Source organism: Psammomys obesus, unplaced genomic scaffold, assembly GCF_907164565.1.
Source record: "Psammomys obesus unplaced genomic scaffold, mPsaObe1.curated_primary_1811, whole genome shotgun sequence".
Taxonomy (NCBI): Eukaryota; Metazoa; Chordata; class Mammalia; order Rodentia; family Muridae; genus Psammomys; species Psammomys obesus.
In genome coordinates this window covers 5,506,245-5,526,493 of record NW_026596101.1, presented here as the reverse complement: position 1 = coordinate 5,526,493, position 20,249 = coordinate 5,506,245, and the positions used below count along the sequence as shown (strand labels likewise).

The 20,249-nt window shown below is 43.7% G+C and overlaps 1 protein-coding gene across 2 annotated transcripts in view; it reads left to right on the top strand.

The window, feature by feature from the left end:
• Edem1 (ER degradation enhancing alpha-mannosidase like protein 1) overlaps positions 1-10,157 on the top strand; it is a 32,935-nt gene extending 22,778 nt beyond the window's left edge. For both annotated transcript variants that reach the window (XM_055628520.1, XM_055628519.1), the window contains exons 9-12: positions 1,354-1,427; positions 2,907-3,003; positions 5,263-5,466; positions 6,393-10,157. In XM_055628520.1, the coding sequence (XP_055484495.1) occupies positions 1,354-1,427; positions 2,907-3,003; positions 5,263-5,466; positions 6,393-6,482 (465 nt within the window). In that variant the 3' untranslated portion in view covers positions 6,483-10,157. The remainder of the gene's footprint in view (positions 1-1,353; positions 1,428-2,906; positions 3,004-5,262; positions 5,467-6,392) is intronic.
• The last annotated feature ends 10,092 nt before the right edge of the window (positions 10,158-20,249 follow it).

The window sequence follows — 20,249 nt, the reverse complement described above, 5'->3', positions numbered from 1 at the left end:
CTTCCTTCCTTCCTTCCTTCCTTCCTTCCTTCCTTCCTTCCTTCCTTTTTTTTGTAGAAAAGGGTATTTGTATTTTCTTTAAAGTAGGATTTATTTTTGTACAATTACTCTAGTAACAGAGAAATGTTACTAACTATGAAATGTCTCCTTGACAGTTGAAGCCTGATACACAAAATTTTCACATGCTCTACATATATACACTCATTCACAAATCCATCAATATAAGCAAAGCCAGCTCTAGGGAGCTTAGTAGGTATGAGATAGGCTTCTGCAGTATGCAGGGACCCTCATTCTTACAGACTCTGATAGTAGGATTTGTTCTGTGCTTTAGATTTATTTTTAAAAAAAATCATACTGAACTAGAAGTCACTGCTTCTAGGTTAAAAATAATGGTGTGGGTGTGTCAGTGTGCAGAAGGGGGAATCCGATGAAAGTGATGTTAGTACTGGTATCTCAAGAGACCTCACAAGGTTTAGAGACTCTTGAAAAAGGGAAGAGGTGATCTCAGGCGTGGTTTCTCTGAGCCTAAAATAAAGTGGAGCTGTATATGCTCTGAGGACATTTTCCCTGCTGTTTTGTGGCTTGTCATCAGCTTAGCCCTGTCACCTGCGGCTTTAATACCTCTTTTTTATTTTCATTTTATCTTTGTCTACCGTGTCCTCAGCATCCAGAAGAATCTTCTACTTTCTCCTCTGAGGCCATCCCAGGCTCTCAACCTAGAGGCAGCCAACATGCGACTTGTTTCTTCATGTTGCCATTAGGCATGAATTAGAAGTTTTGGGATAAAAATCTCCTCTTCCACAGAATTTCCTCCCCTTAAAAACAACAACAAACAAAACCAGAGAGCCTGTGACAGAGGAGTAAGGACCCGAGGTCAGGTTTTCTGTGTGATTAGAGGGAAGTATTCAAGCCTCTTTTAGAGTCCTATCCTCTAAAGGGCCATTGTCCCCTCACAGTCCCTCAGTGCAGCAACTGGAATGAAACAAAATTCTAGTTCCCTGCTTCTGCATCTTAGGTTTCTAGGGAGTTCTGAGACAAGATAGAAACTGGACTTGTCCTCTGATATGTATGGAACCCATAGGGTGGGCATTGTTTCTTCCCTGACCAGGGTAGGCATCAGTAGAGCCAAAGTGGTACTCTGCTCTGGCACAGATTTCCCAACTCTGAGTACACTTAAGCACATCACAGGTATTTGTGGACTGAACGCCTTCATCAGATGAAGTGAGTCTGGCCCTGTTCCTTCCTGTACCTGGAGGACACAACTCCTCAGGGAACCTCTACAGTCACATGATGTGTGTTGATGATATCTTTTCTAAGTCCTTCCTGCATCATGTTCTCTTATGTTCTGTCTAGGCAACCAAGAATCCCTTCTACCTCCATGTAGGAATGGACATTCTGCAGAGTCTGGAAAAATACACAAAAGTCAAGTCAGTTTTTCAACTTTGTTATTGTTTGGATGTTTGTGATTGGCTGAGAGTTGTTCTGGAGAAATGATAATTTTAAAAATTACATTTAGATGTCTATGTTTATATCAAAAATTTTTATTATTCTGTGCATTTGAATGTTTTATCTGCCTGTATGTCTGTGTACTATTTATATGTCTGGTGCCCTTGGAGGCCAGAAGAGGGCATCAGTTTCCCAGTGACTGGGTGACTTTGGGCTGCCATGTGGGTGCTTGAAATTAAACCTGGGTCTTTTGGAAGAGCAGCTAGTGCTCTTTCTTTATCCCACAAGTGTGTTTGGTTTTTTAATATTTTAGCTATGTCTGTGAGTGTGTGTCTGTGTGGGTATTTGCAGTTGGTTGTGAACTGCCCGTTGTGGGTGCTGGAAACCAAACTGTGGTCCTTAGTAAGAGCACGACCTGCTCTTAGCTGCCGAGCCATCTCTAGTCCCTTAGTGATCTTTTAAAAATTAGGTTAATTGTGTGTGTGTGTGCGTGCATGTTGGAATGTAAGAAGGAGGGGTGCCACATGCATGCCACACTGTGTGAGTAGAAGCCAGAGGATACCCTGCAGGAATCTCTTCTCTCCTTACAATGTTTGGGTCTTGGGGATTGGACTCAGGTTGTCAGGTTTAATAACAAGGGAGCTGGCTCTCCAACCAGGAGATACTAAGTATTTCAAATGTGTAGTACAGATTATTACTGTTAGTTTGCTAGAGAAATGGTTCACCTTTTGATATAGTAGAATTTTTCCATTATAGTGGAAATTGCATTTTTATGCCTCCCCTCTTGTGTAAGATTTCAGCAAATGTGTTCTTTTTGAGAAGTTTATTTTTATATAGTAATTCCCTAAAACACTTAAGCAGCAGAAGATATTAAGAGTGGAGGATTCTTGTGATCCACACAGGTCACCATGGTAAACATGAAGTACCTGTGCTTGGAATCTTTTCAATGCATTTGTTACATTTATGCCTATGTTATGTGCATATATATACACACATATATGTGTATACACATATAGAAAACATACGTGTATTTTGATTTTGTAACCTGCTTGTTTGTATATTACTCAGAAATACATGATAGAAAATAGGTTATGAAAATAATAATGCAGTTCCACAAATACTGGGATGAAGAGTTTAAATCAATCCTTCTAAATTTATTACCAGTTATTTTCATGATGCCATATTTGGCTTTTGGTAAATACCCTCCACTGTCCTCCATCCCAAGCTTGGAGCTAACTGGATAAGAAGCAATCCAAGGATTCTTCCAAGTAAATTTACAAACAGTTCATGCTATATTAAAAAGCAAACAAACAAGAAAGGAACAGTCTTTGACCTAGCATAGTTATTTTTTATGAGGTGTTGGAGGAGTAGGTTGATTCTCATATGATAGAATATCCTGACAGGCAATGATCACAGGAGGAGGAGCCTGAGGCAGGACTAATTGGACCTTTGTTTTGTAGATGTGGTTACGCCACGCTGCATCACGTCATAGACAAGTCTAAAGAGGACCGGATGGAGAGCTTCTTTCTCAGTGAGACTTGCAAATACTTGTATCTGGTACGTGTGTTGCAAGCTTAACCCGAGGTATTTTGCTCTGCAGAGAGTAAACATTTGTGTAGTCTTTTTCCAACAAATATTTACGAGACACCACTTTGGCTTGGCATTGTACATTCCCAGAGTTACAAGCCTGATCAGGACAAAATGATATTGCTGTCTTCCTTCATGGTTGTCAACCTCCTGGAGAAGTTATTTGTCATGTAAACAGAACTGATGAGCTCATGGTTAGGAGCTGTGGGAAGTGCTCATGTGCAGTGATAGAGAAGCAGCTCTATGGTGGTTCTCGGCCTCCTTCTTAGAGGAGGAAAGCAGGATTCTCCTCTTTTACTTCCGTGGGATACTGGACATTGAGCTCAGAGCCTTGTGCAAGCCAGGCAGGTATTTTACCATAGCTACACTCCCAATCTAGGAATGGTGTTTATAGTTCTTGATACACAGTGCTGGCTCAGACCTAGAGCAGAGCTGTCTCCTGTTGTGCTCATTTTTAAATTATTTTTATTTGGGGCTCCTTGGAGCCTCTCTCTTCCAACCCCCCAGCCCTATATAGGAGAGAGAAGGTTAGTGCAGAGAAGTGGCACAGACCCCTTTATGTCTCCCAGTTGTTTAGGGTCGATGGGTTCTTTTGGGGCTATATTAATCTCTGTCAATAGCACAGGCACCAAGCAGTCTCCTCCAGGCTGCTGCATTGAAACGTTTTTCTTCATCTGTCTCCAAGCTGCCACACCATCTGTCTGGTCTTTTGAAACTGTCAGACTTTCTCTTTCTGGGCTCTCCTATTTATATCCCTCAGGGTCCTGACCACGCCCCTCTCCATGCTGCAAGACATAGGCCATTACCTGCTGGCAAAGGCCACGCCCCCACAGGAGGCTGTTATCAGCTGTGGACAGACTAAAGCCCAAACTAAAATCCCACACTTGGGATTAAAACAAAACATATTTATATAACATAACTGAGTTTTTAAAGAACCCAAAACTTCTATTACAGTCTCTCCTGGTCTATGCATATTTAGGCATGCTTTTGTGTATGTGGGGAGAGGAGAATTTCTGGACCTGGCAGAGGCCTTGGGATTACATAGGTACTTTTCATTCTTTCCATATGGGAATGACAGCTTACACTGAGAAGTCAGCTAACTTGCCTGAGGTCTTGGGGTGACCATATGGCTGAACTAAGTCTTGAGCCATGTCCAGTGTCCTCTCAGCCTATGTATTCTGTCACAGATGTGTAGTGTCTGTATGCTCACGTGTGAAGCCACACTTTCATGGCTGTATACAAAACAACACTTGGAAGGCTCAGAGGGTTGGGAGATTCAGAGGCAGCAGCAGTAATGATAGGTTGTGTCCCATAGTTCACTAGTCCTCGGTCCTGGGGATAGCTAGGTTGGAATGACCTTAGGGCCTGTGTTAAGACTTCCTTTGCATTGTGTCCGAGCATTTGAAAAAATGGGCTTGAGAATTTAATTTTGACAAATGCCTGCACTGATTCTCTGTGAAGGCAAGTTTTGGATATGGTGATGGTGAAACCTATGTTCTTCACCTCCATCATCTCTGCTTATGGTCTGGGGACACATGAGGTAGAGGTTAGTTAGTTAGTTAGTTCTAGGATTAGCTGTGAAGACTTTAGGGGCAGGTGTGAAAATTTTCAGGGGAGTCATTATAGACTGCTCGTGCTTGGGTCCTGGACCTAGGGTTTCTGATTCTCTGGTTCTAGACAGGTTGTGAAGGTTGGGACACATCCAGGTGACCAAGTTTAAACAAAAATAAATCCTGCATTGCCACCCTGGGCTAGGAATCAAGGTTCTTAACTGATGCCTTTTCATCCAGTTTTTTTTTTTTTCCCCCAGCAGCTCAGAACCCTTTGCTGTAAGTTAGTAAAAAGGTTCTCCAGTTACCAGTTGTAGGTCTGTTGCTAAATTTGGTGCTGGGAATTGATCCCAGGGCCTGGCTGTGCTCTGTAAAGGTTTATGGAAACCATATCCCTGCCCTTTTTCTCCCTTCCCCTCCCTTCTCTTTCCCTCTCCTTCCCTCCTTTCTCTCCCCTCTACTTCCCCCCTCCTTCCTTCCCCCTCTCTTCCTTCTTCCCTCTCTCCTTCCCCCCTCCTTTTTTTCTGTCATGGGTGGCCTAGATCTCACTATGTAGACTAGACAGGCCTCAAACTCATAGAGATATGCCTGCCTCTACCTCCCTAGTGCTGGATTAAATTTATGTGCCACTATGTCCAGCCAATCCCAGTTTTTTCATTGCTTCTTATTTTGCCTCTAGCTGTTTGACGAAGAGAATCCAGTACACAAATCTGGAACCAGATACATGTTTACAACAGAGGGCCACATCATCTCTGTGGACAAACGTCTTCGGGAATTGCCTTGGAAAGAATTCTTCTCTGCAGATGGGGAGCGGGACCAAGAGGAAAAGTTTGTGCACAGGCCTAAGTCTCAAGAGCTCAGAGTCATTAATTCCAGTTCTAATGTGAGTTTCTTTTTCCACCACAGGTGGAAAAGAGAAATTATTAACTCCTTTAGCATTCAGAGTTCTACACGAAATAGATGGCATACTCAGATTGTGTAATTTGACAAACGTTCATAAAGGGGCCATTTACGTAGGTGCCACTAGGATGTAGAGAAATTTGGGACCCGCAGTACAGGCATCCGTCCTGTCTGCTGGGGCAGGAAGAAAATGGTGCAGCATCCTTAAAGGAAGAGAGGCCACTGCTGGGTCCAGTGACATTCAGGGAGAAAGCCATTAGTATCAACATCTGATCTATTCCCATCTCTTTATCTGCAGTGGGGTGATGTAATTGTTTCATTTTGATGCAAGATTTCATGTACTAATGTAGCACACATTGGCTTTGTGTAATGCAGTGTGGACTTTGTGTAATGGAGGTTGGCCTTGAACCCATGCCTCACCTTCTTCCTTGATCTCCTACTGCTGTCCTGCTTTGCTGTTCCCATCAGAACATACTCCTTCAGGTCAGACCAATGGAAGACGAGGAGAGGATCCATAGGGAAGAGTTCTACAAGGTTGCCCATCACCCACTGGCAGGACAGGGAAAGCAGTCATTATTTTAAAAATCATATTGTTTTGTGTGTGTGTTTTGAGACATGATGTCATGTAGCCTTCACTGGCTTCAAACTCGCTGTGTATTTTAGTCAGGTCATTCATTCAGGGACATTGTCAGTTTCTAGAGTTGTTTTTGGTACAACTGGAGGTTCGAAGTTGTTGCTGGCCCCTTAGGTGGAAGAGACCAGGGATGATGTTCTGCTGACTACCCTCTCATACACAGAATAGCTCCCCATAACAAAGAGACTTCTGTCTCAAATGTTACTGGCCATGGCTTCCCATTTCCTGGGTTTCTGATTCAGATCTCACATCTTCTCTCGTTTTTGTCTTCACAGTGCAATCGTGTTCCTGATGAGAGAAGGTACTCTCTACCCCTAAAGAGCATCTACATGCGCCAGATCGACCAGATGGTTGGCTTGATTTGACCTGCTCACCTCAGTGTGGCCAGACCTTAAACCAAACCCAAGCATACCAAAATCTCCTCTGAGGTGGAAGGGGTGGAGTCTGTCCATCTGTGATGCTGTAGAAGTTTCTGTTCAGCTCTTACACACCTCTGGTTGATTCTTGCACTTAGTGTTTTTTTTTTTTTTTTCTTTTTAATAAAATACCCCCCCCCCCTTTTTTTTTTCCCCAAAGGATATTAGAAATGGGAAGCTACCTGGGGAGCTTCTTGCGATTTGCTGATATTCTTAAGCACAATGGATGTAGCCTCCTTGGAATGTTCTTCCCAACTTCACACATAGAACCCCAGTCTCTGCGCTTTGCCTCCACTCGCTGTGCTGAACTACCTCTTTGCTAGAGGATCGGGAATGCAATTCCTGAGCAAAGGTCCTGAGGCTCACATGGCATACTACTTACTGCAGTGACAGTGTCACCCTTTCTCTCCTATGAGATCACAGGGCTGTCATCAAGACAGCCAGCCACAACTTTGGATCACATTGGGGAAATTCACCTGTTTTATTTACATTTTACAGTAATTTATTCAGTGTTACTTGTCTTAGTGTAATGGTCTAGCCAGAGATCTGACTGGCAGCCTCTGAAGTTAAGTCAAAGTCTAAGAGATTAACTCATAGATCTTTTGTACTGTATTTAGCATTTATTTTGAACATGAACGTACCTGAAGAACTCCCATGGTTCCAGAACCAGGTGCCTTCTAGGGAGAGGAAAACCCTAGGATTGTGTGAGCTTCCATCCTTCACGTTTCATAACCAAGAATGCTCAATGCTGACATCTTCGGGTTAGACTTCTGTTTTTGTTGGCTTATGTGTAGTGCCAATTAGCTAATCAGGGACAAAGAAATGATCAGATGACTTTCTGACATCCTTGAGCCATTTCTGTGTGATATGGGCTTTAGATTAGTGCCTTATGGGTTTATGTTTGGGCCATCGGCTGTCACAGCCACTGCTATGGACAGCTTGTTTTATATTGCCATATGGTGGACCAATAAGGAGCAGGGTAGGAGTGAGGAAGAGTTCTGGAAATCAGTTTGCCAATCTTTGCCTTTTAACCTGTGATTTTAGCCAGGTGTAAAGGAGGAAATTATGTGAAGATGCTTTTTGTTGTTTCCTTAGGTGAAATAGAAAGCTCTCTGAATTTGCACAGACTGTCCCTAAAAAGCAGACTTGGGCCTGGCTCCCAGCTTGGTTCCCTTGCATTGTGACAGGTTGAAAAGCATCCTAGGCAAAGGGGGGGGGCAGGGGGGGAGTCTATGAGAAAGCTGGTCCAACCTCACCTATCTTATGTCTTCCCTCTGCACTGTTAACACACACTGAAAAGTACTTCATTCCAGTCTCCTGGAGCCAGGAAAAAAGCCTCACCTGAATCATTGGATTTTCAGTCAAAAGGGAGAAATTATATTCTTTCTTCAAAATTGTGGTACTGTTTTGAAAATAGATCTATTATTCAGTTTCTTGGCATTTTTAGAAAGGGGGCTTCAGTAGTCTGTGTCACCTTCTAAACACTTACTATGCAATTGGTTTTATTTATTTGTTAAGAATATTGAGTGTTTCTGTTTTTCTTTTTGATTTCACGGGCATGGCTCTGTGTATCCACAGTCTCACCTACTGAATTCAAAGCGCTCTCCGCGAAGATTGTCTGTTTTACATGTCTTTGTTCACTCAGTAAAACTGTTAAGCGTGCACACGCAGGTGTGTGCGCCTCCCTTTTCACCCCTGCGACAGGAAAATTCATGTGTGACTGTGAATGACCCACTAGGGAGAGAGAAGACTTGTCAGGGAAGCAAGTGCGTTCTTGATGCTTCTCTTTACCGTCTTCCCCATCTCTGTCTGGTTTCTGTGGCAACAGTAGTTTATGTCGGCACCCAACAGTCCTCTCTCAGCTGGGCTCTTTATCTGTCACTCTTGAACAAGCTTGGGCTATTTCTTCTTTCTGTGCTCTTGGAATAGCGATCTGTGTCTGGAAGCCTTGAGTGCTACAGTGAGTCTCAGGGGTACAGGCAGACATGCAGTGTATTTTAGTAACTCAAACACTCTTGACTTTTGGGTACTGGATTATTCACCTTTTGACAAGGCTGAGGGTGAGTAAGATAATTTCTAGACTTCTCAGGCCAACGTGAGTGATTTGTGGGGCCTGATGAAGAACCCTGCCCAGTGCCAGTCACACAAAGAACATTATTGGAGCGAAGTTCAAAGCTGACTTGCTTGCTTTTTCTGAAAAAATGAAAATGTCAGCAACTACAATGTATATCTTGCAGTAGGTTTGCTGTTCCTTCCAGTCTGCTGAAATATGGGTAGAAAGCTTCTAACTCACTGCTTTGCTCCAAGGACGACTGGAATGTGAACAGGTATTTGCAGCCATGCTTGTGTTCCCAGGATGTTCAGAGTTGCAAAGTGTGTAGCAAGCTGCCTTATGGTCAGGTGTGGCTGAAGCCCAGTTCTCCTACAACCAACAGACTTGCCTTAGCTGCTCTAAGTACTGTGACAGAGGAACTCCATTCTCCTAGAAGAGGGGATGGCAAAGGACTGCTTGGTGGCTCTCTGCTTGCTTTGGTCACTGTGGAAAACAGGCCTGTTCTCCCAAAGCCTCCCTTTAGTTTCTTCCTGCTCTTTGCTAGAGCTTGCTTTTTGTAACTGGATTTCTAGTTCTGATGTCAGGGCTTTCCTTGTCATGGATTGTGGACTCAGCACATGACATTGAAATAGTTTTTTACGTGTTGAAGGGAAAACGTGTGGGTAGAACCTGTGCCGATGAGTGTCTGAGAGCCCATATTTTACTGGTTTAATTAAATGCAGCTGTTGCCATCCTGTCTTCCATTTCCTTTTACCACCATGAAAGAAAAATATCCCTGTTACCCACCTCTCCACTCAGCTGAGTGAATGAGTACCAGCTGTAGTTACTTGCTTTGGATCTTGTAGATGCTACATCAGGCATCCCTTCCTTTGGGGCTCTGGGATCTCATTCTTCGGACATATACAGATATAGTGCTGGGCAGAGGGTAGGACTTGATCACCTTAGCCACAGAGTAGCCAAGCATGGACTTGAGAAGAAGGTGCTGACCTTTGCTTTTCCGTCCCTGGCTATCCAGTACCTACTGCAGTGCCTCTTCCCTGCAGGGCAGGGATCCCTCATGAATTGGAGAAGGTGATGCTGTGGGCTTTGTGGGCTGTGTGGCCCAGCTCAGCAGGGCATAGGGTTATGGTCCCTTTTGAATTTGGATGTGAATCTCCTAAAGATATCAAGAACCTGTGAAACCCTTCTTCACTGCTTTCCTCTTTCTGAGAGGCAGACAAATAATACTTTGGGAGGTATTTTGTTCTAGTGTTAAATAGCAAACCACAAGCTACATTTTTATTTATTACATACAGGAAAAGTAAATCTTTCTACACAACAAAAAGTCTAGAGTTGGAAACTCTGGGAAAATTTACTGAGATGCACAAATGTTTCTCTGTAATGTGCAATATGCTTGGCAACCATAGATGATATTTCATGTTTAATCTGTAAATAAGAAATGTATTTAAATTAAATGGGAGATTTTTGTAAAAGGACCAAATGTTCTTTTATAAATGTACTAAGGAAGATCTTGCTCTTTGAAATTTATTAGGATTTTTATGAATAATTTTATTAAAAGATTCTTTTTTTGAGTTGTCACTGTGTTTCTTCTTTGCATACTGTGATATATTCATTTTGAACAGGACAAGAGGAAAATAAGAGAAATTGTGAACTTCGATGAACTAAAATCTTTAGTTTTTTTTGTTTTGTTTTTCTTAATAGCTAAGCTTCTTTGTGAGAGTTCTCTCCAGTCATCTGCCACAGCTTTATGTGTGAATAATGTCCTTCACTTGTGGGCAAGACCCTGCCTGTCAGGTGTCTCATTGCCTCCTGCTGCATTCTCATTCCCTCCAATGGTTTGTTCTCAGTGTTGTCACCAGTGAGAACAAACCACCACTGTGTTCTGGAACCGTTCTTTGTTGTCCTAAACAAGGAACTTTTTCTTTCCATGGTTAAGATAGGATAGTGGTGCTGGGAAGTGAGGTTACTCTCCTCAGGGTTGAGGAATTCTTTGAGGCTAGCCTGGCCTATATAGTGAGAACCCTTCTTTAAAAACAAAATGGTATCACCTTGCTGGTGATGCAGGAAGCACTGTTCTCAAGGAAAACTTGAAGAGGTTATAGAGGTCTGCTCTCCCTCATTCCACTGCTCTCGGTTCCTGGTAGTAAGGTTATTTGTGATTTCTGTGTCCCATCTTTGGGCCATAGGTAATTCTGAAGAAAAAAAAAAGAAAGCTGGGCAGTGCCAGGGGGTTAAGGAGAGAGCCCTAAGATAAGAAGCATTTCCTTCCTGAAAGGGCTCTGACTACCCTGAAGAGGTGGCTCAGCAGTTAAGAGCACTTTCACTTTCAGGGGACTGGGGTTGGGTTAAAAATTCCCACATTGGGTGGCTCACAACCTCCTGTAACTCCAGCTCTAAGGGATCTGACACCCTCTTCTGACTTCCCTCAGCACCCACACAAATGTGCACATGAACCCATACATGCACAAGTTTGCTCATATTCACACAAAAATAAAATATTTTTTAAAAAGTGCTCTACCACTGTAAGGTGTGGCTGTGTTTGTGAAGTGTCATGGCTTTGTAACCATCCTCAAACACAACACTGCTCCAAGTTCACGGATAACAGATGAAAAGCCACGGGTACTTTCTCTGGTGTCTAATCAATTTTTCCAAGGTTCATGGTCTCAATAATTGTGAGCATATGTCTTTGGTCAGACACCTGTATTGCATCAGGTTCTGATATGGCTTTGTTCACAGCTGTGACTAATTTTTGTTTAAAAAAAAATTCAGTGAACGCTTCTCGAGAGCCTTGTATAATCTTTGTAAATGAGATAGACTTTACCCCTGGGGTCCTCATTTTTGTCCCAAGCTCTTAAATCTGCGAAGCAATACTGTTCTACTGTTCTAAGAGTACCGCCCTTCACCTACCAACTGGTCTTTTATTACTTCATTCCCTTCACACTATTTTGTTGTTCCAGTATTCACAGCTCCTTTCCTCAACCATTGCAACTGCAGACCAGCCTCTAGTATAGCTGTTAACAATCCCAATCTTTGGGAATAATTCTATTTTGAATAGGTCAGTTATTTATGTTTTACATAAGGTGAGTGCATCCTACATAAAATCATGGCCTCTTTAAAATGCCTTAGATTTACTATTTCTATAGGATGCTATCCTGTCTCAACATAACTTTGTTTTTACACCATTAGCAGGCATGTACTTTATGGGACTATTGAGATCTCGTAACTTTGGTGGTACAGTAGGTCTGAGATTAACCCTTTGTTTTGATACAGGATGTTTCATCAGGTTGTCCTCCCGATTTTTCAGCTAGGCTCTGAACTGACTGTCCTCCAGCACAGACTCTTTCCATCTTTCCACCTGCAGGAAACTCCCCCTCTCTTGCTCAGGGACTGAGCATTTTTGTTTTCTCCCGTGCGCCTCACTTCCCAAGTGCTTCCACCTCCACCCGCAACTTCTCCAGTTGCACAGCCAACTCTGCAACCCTTTCAAAAATAAGAGAGCAGAGTGACCCCTTTTGTTTTCCCATTTTAGTCATTGTTTGTTTCCTAGGCTCCTCCACTCCCACCTAGCAATTTTTTCCAACTGCTTTGCCAGTCTTTCAACCTTTATTGAAACAATATATAAAAAAGAAAAAGGAAAACAGAAAATCCCCTCCCCCGCAGGAGCAAAGCAAATGATATCTTAGTTATAGCAGCTGCAGTAAATTTTTTTCTGGCCTCTTAAGAATCCATTCTCTTCGTCCTCTGCCGTGTCTTCTACAGTATTTGAAATAAAATACTCCATTTTTTTTTTTTTAATCAAGCCCCATGTTTGGGTTCCACTTGTAGATGGTCTTTGTGTTATTCTTTTTTCCACCACTCATCTCTCTGATTTCTTCCCCTAACACTAGATAGGAGAGAAACAAGTATAGAGAAGAGAGAAGAATTAGGAAAATCCCTGAATGTAATTTTATTCCTTTTGTTTCTTTTTTGACCACAGCTACTCACAAAACACAACCAACTTCCCCCAAAGTACCAGCACTCCCCCTACCCCCATTCTTCTGCCTTTTGGGGCCCTAGCATTTATGTACCCTCTGAAAAGTTCTCGGAAATCCAAACGTCACACAATTGGATCAATTAATCTCCAGCTAGAAAAACCATTCTGCCGGAGCACAAGGCAAATCATAATCAGCTGCTCTGGACAGTCAGAAGCAGCCCTGTGTCCCTACACCTGGGATTAAAACAAAAACACAGTTTTATAATATTTCTGGGTTTTTTTTGGGGGGGGGGTTTCTGTGTAGCCTTAGCTGGCCTCGAACTCTGAGACCCACCTGCCTCTGCCTCTCTAAGTGCTGGAATCACAGGTGTGTGCCACTGCATCTGGCTTGCTTTCTCTCTCTCTCTCTCTTTCTTCTTTTTTGTTTTTTAGAAACCAAAATTCCAGAATTCTCAAAAATGTCACATAGTCAGAAGATGCCATCTCTCAACACCCCTTCCCATCCCCCAGCTCTCACATTCTTTCAGTCTTCCTCTTCCACTGTTTCCCAAGACTTTTTGGGGTGGGATGGGGATATTTGTCATCCCAGTCGGGGCTGAGCAGTCTGGATACCTTCAGTTTCCCCGGCTATCATATGGAATAGCTCATTTACATGGGTGGTTGTGAGGATCAGGACAGATTCCTATGTGTGAAGCACAGCATGTGCAGGGGTCCCGTGTTTCCTGTAACAAAGATGAAGGTGCATTTCTTTCTCAGGATGAGTCTTTGTGTATGCTTTATTTATAAATTTATTTATAAATTGTATATTTATGTGTGTTAAGAGTAGGTTTGCATGTGTGGAAGACAGAGCACAATTTGTGGGAGTTGGTTTTGTCTTTCAGAATGTGGGTCCTACGGATTGAAATAGGGCTTATGTTAGGCTCGGTGGCAAGTGCCTTTACCCCCTGAGCCATCTCAGTATACCCCTAGAGTATATTAAAAAAAAAAAAAAGTGTTTGTATTCCTAGTTTAAGCCTTTTGTCAGTGAACTATCACAAGTACCTTTTTACATTTTTACTTTTGAGATCCTCCTGCCTAATCTTCAGGGTCTTGAGATTTCGGGTGTGAACCACCATACTTTAAACAGGAAGTGTAAGAAGGTTACGGATGTGGGCTAGCCTCAGAAAGGCCTAATTTGTCAGGTCCCTTCTGAATGTGTGGCTTGGGTTCATGTGTTACCTTCATGTAGTTTCTTGTTCATAAGCTTTTTCTTTCAGGGTTCTCAGGAGGGCACAGTGAACTACAGCTCCATTATGTCAGAATGCATTAGAGGCAACACAGCATTACCTGTGTTACTTCTACCATGTAGTCAGGGAAGCACACTGTCTTAGAACATGAGTCCCGAGTGATGGCGGGCGATAATTGTGTCCCCATGCCACCGGTGGGACCCACCTGTCATATGTAGCTTGCACACAGATTAGCAGCCTTACCACACTCACACCTCAGTGATGGAGTTAAGTTCTATTTCTCCATGTCTACCCCTTAATACACTTGGAAAATGGTCTTCCCTGTAGTCAACACTTGAACTAGTTTAGATCAATGACTTCAAATTCTTGTGGGAACCGTTGTTATTTATCGCTATAGTCTCAAGATGGAGAGACCTGAGATGAATGTCCCCAGAGGACTCAGCTCAACAGGCCTCATTGCAGGGATACCTTCCCAGATGGGTTGGGAGGAGGTTGACTTGGGCTGACAGATCTGCTTTTGGCTTCAGGAACTTAAGTGCATCAGGAAGTAAAGATCTTTCCACCTCAACTTGGAGTGTTCTGTGTTGACTTTATGGGCATGTGAAGAGGTTACTTTGGGGAGGCTGGTCTGCACTGGCTTAGCACACAGAAAAACCTGCTTTGAAGAGGTTGGGTTTCCTCAAACAACACCTTTGCAAGTTGGGCTTTCTTTGGGAACTGGTCTGTCTGTGGTGAGCAACAAACTATCTTGTGGAAACTGTGGTGTGTCACAGGGTGTCCCACAGTGTACCCTTTTGTTCAGACATCTTTACCTGCAAATGTGCATCATAAAGAATCATTGGTGTTTTTTGAGGCCTCTGGCTTCTGCTACACTCTATTGGATCCTCACTGGGACTTCTCTCAGATATCCTTATGTTGCCCTGTGTCACAGAGAGTCTGCAGATTTGGATCTGCAGGACGGCCCTTTCATGCGCTGTAGGAAATAATAGATGGGGTAGATGCTGGGGTGGGCCAACTCTTAAGTTCTGGATCTGAGCCTGCGTGGTAGCTCAGTTGGTCAGCCTGCCAGCTCTCCTGTGTCCGCACAACCAGGGTGAGCTCTTCAGCATTCACCTGGTTAGCTCATCGATGCTGTAGCTGGCAAGGGGCGGGGTCAACTGTCCTGCACTCCTGTCGTTGGGCAGGCTCACTCTCCGTGCCTTCACCACCAGGGCCAGGTCTACTGTGTTGCCTGGGTGAGGTGCAGGGCCCTGCACTCCTGAGTGCTGCAGCTAGTGAGGGGCCCGGCCAGCTGTCCCACTTTCATGACCTCAGGTCCTGCTTTCCTGCCTGCTGCAGGCACTGAGGTGAGAGGAAGACACCATTCCCTTGTCCATGCCACCCCATGGGAGATGGAGGCAGAGCCAGCTCTCCCATGATTATGCCCTCGGGGTCTGCTTACCCACTCGCCACCATCAGGGTCAGCTCTACTGTGCTGCTCAGGTGAAGGGTGCAGCCAGCTCTCCCAAGTGTGGTGGCTGGCAAGGGGTGGAGCCAACTCAGCACAGTGCCTCCTGTGGCATTCCAGATCAGGGACATCTGCATGACCTTTGGTGGCATCATGGGTCTGGGATATCGACACAGACCTTGGCTGCCATAGGACCACAGACCCAGACATGGCCCCTGTCAGCAGCATGGGCCCAGATGTCCCCATGGTTTCAGGTCACAGTGCAAATCACTCAGATAAGCATGTCTCCCCAGGGCAGCATGGCCCTCAGATATCCAAATGGTTTCCAACGGTGACAGCCCAGACCACAGACATCTGCTTGGCCTTTGGTGGTAATTCAGACCACATACATCAACACAGACCCCAGCTGCAACAGGATCATGGCCCCGGGCCTGAATCTCATCATGTCCTCCTCATATCTTCCTATTCCTCACCAAGACTGAGTCTCCAATTCCACCTTTCTCCATAGTGTATAAACCAACCACTCGGCTTCAATTTCTCTTGTATCTCTCACCATGTATTCCAACTTTCCTGTCTCCCCATCACACATTTGTCCATTGTAGGGCAGCCTGAAGCAGGTGCTTGGGTGTTTTTCTTCTGGCTGCCAAGGGTCAGTGTGGCTGTGGCAGATGCTTGGGTGTCTTTCTTTGGCACTTGGGTAGAGCAATCAAGTTCCATGGCCTGATAACTTGAAAACCTCGTTATAAAGGCTGTTTGTTTTTGTTTTTAAGGACCAGCTGCTGTTGTACAAAACATATGTGGACCATACCAAATATGTTTTGCAAATGTTGACATTAAATTTTTTAGATTAAAAGTTCATGTGTGTGTTTATTGGCTTAAAACATTTTTCATACAATATAATCTGATCCTATCTCCTCTCCAACTCCTCCTAGGTACTCCCCACCCCCTCAACTTCATGATTTATTTTTAGTGTGTGTGTTTTGTGTAGGGTGTATACATGTGAGTGCCAGGTGCCTACAGAGAGCAGAAGAGGGTGTCAGATCCTATGTAGCTGGAGTTAAAGGGGGTTGTGAGCCATCTGATATGAGTGCTAGGAACCGAACTGAAATCCCTCTCTAAGAGCGGTATGTACACACCCACCGAGCTGTCTCTCCAGCCCCTAAATAGTGACATTTAAAAGTTACAACCGCAGAAGGGTTTTATTGTTGTTGTTGTTTGTTTGTTTGTTTTTTTAGTTTTCAGTGCTAAAAGTAGAACCAGGGCCTTCTGTGTGGTAAGCATATACTCTACTTCTGAGCTTCACTGCTAGCCCTTAAGTTACTCATTCAAATACATCTATTGAAATCTTGAAGCCATTGTAATTTATTATGTACTATCAATTGTTAAATTGTTTATTTCCACAAATTATTAATTAGAAATTTTTAAGTACCACCCCCCCCATTTGTATTCGGTATTTCTATTTCTCTCTCAGCACAGAATTTTAGTATCTTGACTTAGCATAATCTTCTGAAGTCTTATTGTCTATGCTGCGAATATGCACAGTTTGACAAATGCTTTTTAGTCTGCCTGGTTTACTGACTCCTACAATTCTAAGTGGTACATATTAAAAACATCTTCAGGATTGAGATATCATTACAGTTAATATAAAGCAGCACACGTGTGTAATTATTTAACTTAAAAAATATTTAAAAAGCTAGTTGGTGTTGGCATGCTCCTTTAATCTTGGCACGCAGGAGGCAGAGGCAGGTGGATCTCTGTGTTTGAGGCCAGGTTGGTCTACAGAGTAAATTCCAGGATATCAGGGCTACACGGAAAGATCCCATGTTGAGAAGCCAAAACAGAAACAAAAAAGCAAAAAATTAAAAATATTTTTATGTGTATGTGGGTGCTTTACCTGAATGCATGCCTGTAAACCAGCTGCACACAGTGCCCAGGTAAGCCAGAAAAGGGCACCTGATGCCCTGAGACTGGATTAAAGACAGTTGTAAGCCGCTATGCGGGTGCTTGGGATCAAGCCCAGGTTCTCTGCAAGGGCGCTGCTGCCCGTGGATCCAGATGTAGAACTGGCTACCTCTACAGCACCAAGTCTGCCTGCACGCCACCATGCTTCAGCCATGATGACGATGGAGTGAACCTCTGAACTGTGAGCCTGCCCCACTTAGACGTTTTCCTTTATAAGAGTTGCCATAGCCATGGTGTCTCTTCACAGTAACAAAACCCTAACAAGACATCCTCCAAAGTTGAATGCTCCGTGCCCTTTGACCCAGCAGTTGCTCCAGGCCCTACTCCAGCTACCAAGAGAGCCACTGGCAGTCCCGTGTTTAAGCAAGCCATGCTCAGTGCATAGGACTATGGTTTTTGTCATTAAGGTGAAAAATGTTTATTTTAGATTTTATCTTAGGTGTATGGATGCTTTGCTTGCATGTATGTATGTGTACCATATGCCTTCTTGGTGTTGTTGGAGGTCAGAAGAGCCTGTCGGATCCCCTATGACTGTTAGAGATGGCTCTGAGTGGGCAATGTTGGTGCTGAAAATCAAATCCAGGTCCTCTATAAGAGTATCCCGTGCTTTTAACTGTGGAGCCATTCCTTCAGCCCCAATGCTTTTGTTGAGGCTTTACTGGAGCACAGTCTTGCTATTCTGCTCACAAACAGCCAATGGCTGTTTTTGTGGTACAAAGATACTGTGGCCTCCGAGGGTTCACATAGACACTATCTGGCCCTTTACAGAAAATACTCTCCGGTTATCGTCCTTTGGCTATAGGAAATGGGATGGTAACTGGGCTATTCCTAGCAGCACTGTTTGTCAAAGTAAAAATGAAAACAAAAACAGTACAAACCAAAACGGCACAAAACAAACAAAAAAGGTAATATTACGCCCCCCTCGCGCCCCAACACGCTAGAAGTCATTGGAACATTACATAATAGTGAGCAACAATCCAGTTATACATTGTTCACAACCCACCCAATCTAGTGCTTAGAGATACAAACAGATGTGGAAAATTATATAAAATGTAAGAAACATGATTTCCCTAAAAATTAGCATAAGGATGTTGTAAATTCCTATAATTTCATTTTACTTTGACTTTAAAAAAAACATTTTTTCACTTACTCATCATTTCTTTTTTTTTTTTTTTTTTTTTTTTTTTTCAGAATTTGCCAATTTTTTTTAGGGTACCCAGGAAGGGGTGGGGGGGTAAACAAACCGAAGTCCTGGTCTGACCAGCAAGATGTTTTTTTTTTTTTTTTTTTTTTATGGTAGGGAGCAGAAAACAACCTAAAGATGAGCCAATGGGTGAGATAATGCCAAGTGAAGAACCATGAATCAGTCTGTAGTCCCAGCGTGCAGGAGCGCGGAGGGCTGAAGGCCAGCCTCAGCTACAGAGCAGAATTGTAGGGGCCAGACTTAGTAAATATCTGCCTTGTACACAGTTTTTGCTAAGCACAACAGGGCTGCTGTGGCCACATGTGCAAGACCCTGGCAAGATCAGATCAGCCAAAAACCAGCATGGATGTTAAAAGGGTGTATGAAGCCCTAGCCACAACTGAGGAACTATTAATGATTGGTGGCTGCTGGCAGGTGGAGGAACAGTCTTCCTCGGGGGTTCCTCATGGTCCTGCCCCCATGCACATGCTGGCGGCACTAAGTGGACTCAGTGCTTTCAGAAACAAAGGACATGAAGTCGAGAGGGGAAAATGGTGGAGGGACAGAAGAGGAATTGAAGGGGAGGGTTTGGGGTGGATTTCATCAAAACGCATTCTATGAATGCGTGAAATTCTCAAATAATAAAAACAGGGGGAAATGAGGTATGAAAAAGAGATAGCCGAAGGACAGAGCTCTTTTTAGATGCTTTTCCCAGGATTGGCAGCTCCGAGGAGATGGCATTTGAGCAGAGGTCTGACTGAAGTGGGCTTGTTGATGTGAGAGACTACAGTTGTGTGGCATGAGTGGGTGGGGCGTGAAGGGGCCTGAGCCTGCAGAATGTCAGAAGGCCCCGAAGGCTGACTAAGAGGCAAGTGTGACATTCTTTGTTTGGGGTATGAATGCAATGCCCCTTTCCTTTCTGGCTCAGGGTCACAGAGCGCTCTTAGGTTCTTTCTCCATGACACACTTTATTTCAAAGCTGGTCTCTGATGTCCATCCCTCAGCTGTTGAAGCCCTCAGACTTCTTAACATCTGTTTTGAATACACGAGAACACACAGCTGTGGGTTACTCTTTGTTACAAAGCAACAGCCCACAGCTGATTTACTCTATTTTGAGTGTAAATGCCAATAAAGACTATCTCTTCATCATATTTACACAAGGAAGCAACCGCCAGCTGCCAGCACACCGGGACGTGCCTGCTGATAATTTATTTGTGGCAATAAATTATGACACCTAAAAATAAATCATATCAGAAACAGCTGCTACAACGAACTTATCAGTCTCACCAGAGGACCATGAAAGTCTCCTCATCCGGGACTATAAAAAGAATTACCTCAAGACTGAATGTGGCAGGCTCTCAGTCACTTGCCATGAGTTTCCTCTATTAAAATTATCCTGCCTCTGTCCATGGGCTCCAGCTTGAGCCTGGTTTTCCTGACAGGTGCTCACTTCAAACTGATTCTCTAAATGTCCCAACACCCAGACTTGGATCTGGCATCTCTACCTGAAAGAAGAGCTCATCTGGTCCCCTACAGACCTCTCTTTGCACCTGAATCACCTTTCTGCCTCTGTCTTAAGGACAGCCTCTCTGAAGTCCGCACCCTCTTTTCAGCATTTCTTAGACATCCTATAGCGTATTTATCAAATACTTTACCATGGGAAGTGAGTCTGTGATCCAAGAGGTAATGCTAGTAACTAATACCCGAATGAAAGAACCTATAAGTGCCAACAGGCATCCATCAAGTGCAATCAGGATTGTTTGACAACTTGTAAAATTTGACGAAACTATCAGTTCTCATCAAAAGTGGCTGCAAAGATCAGAAAGAAGGAGAGGAGGACCTCCCCTATCAGTGGACTTGGGGAGTGGCATG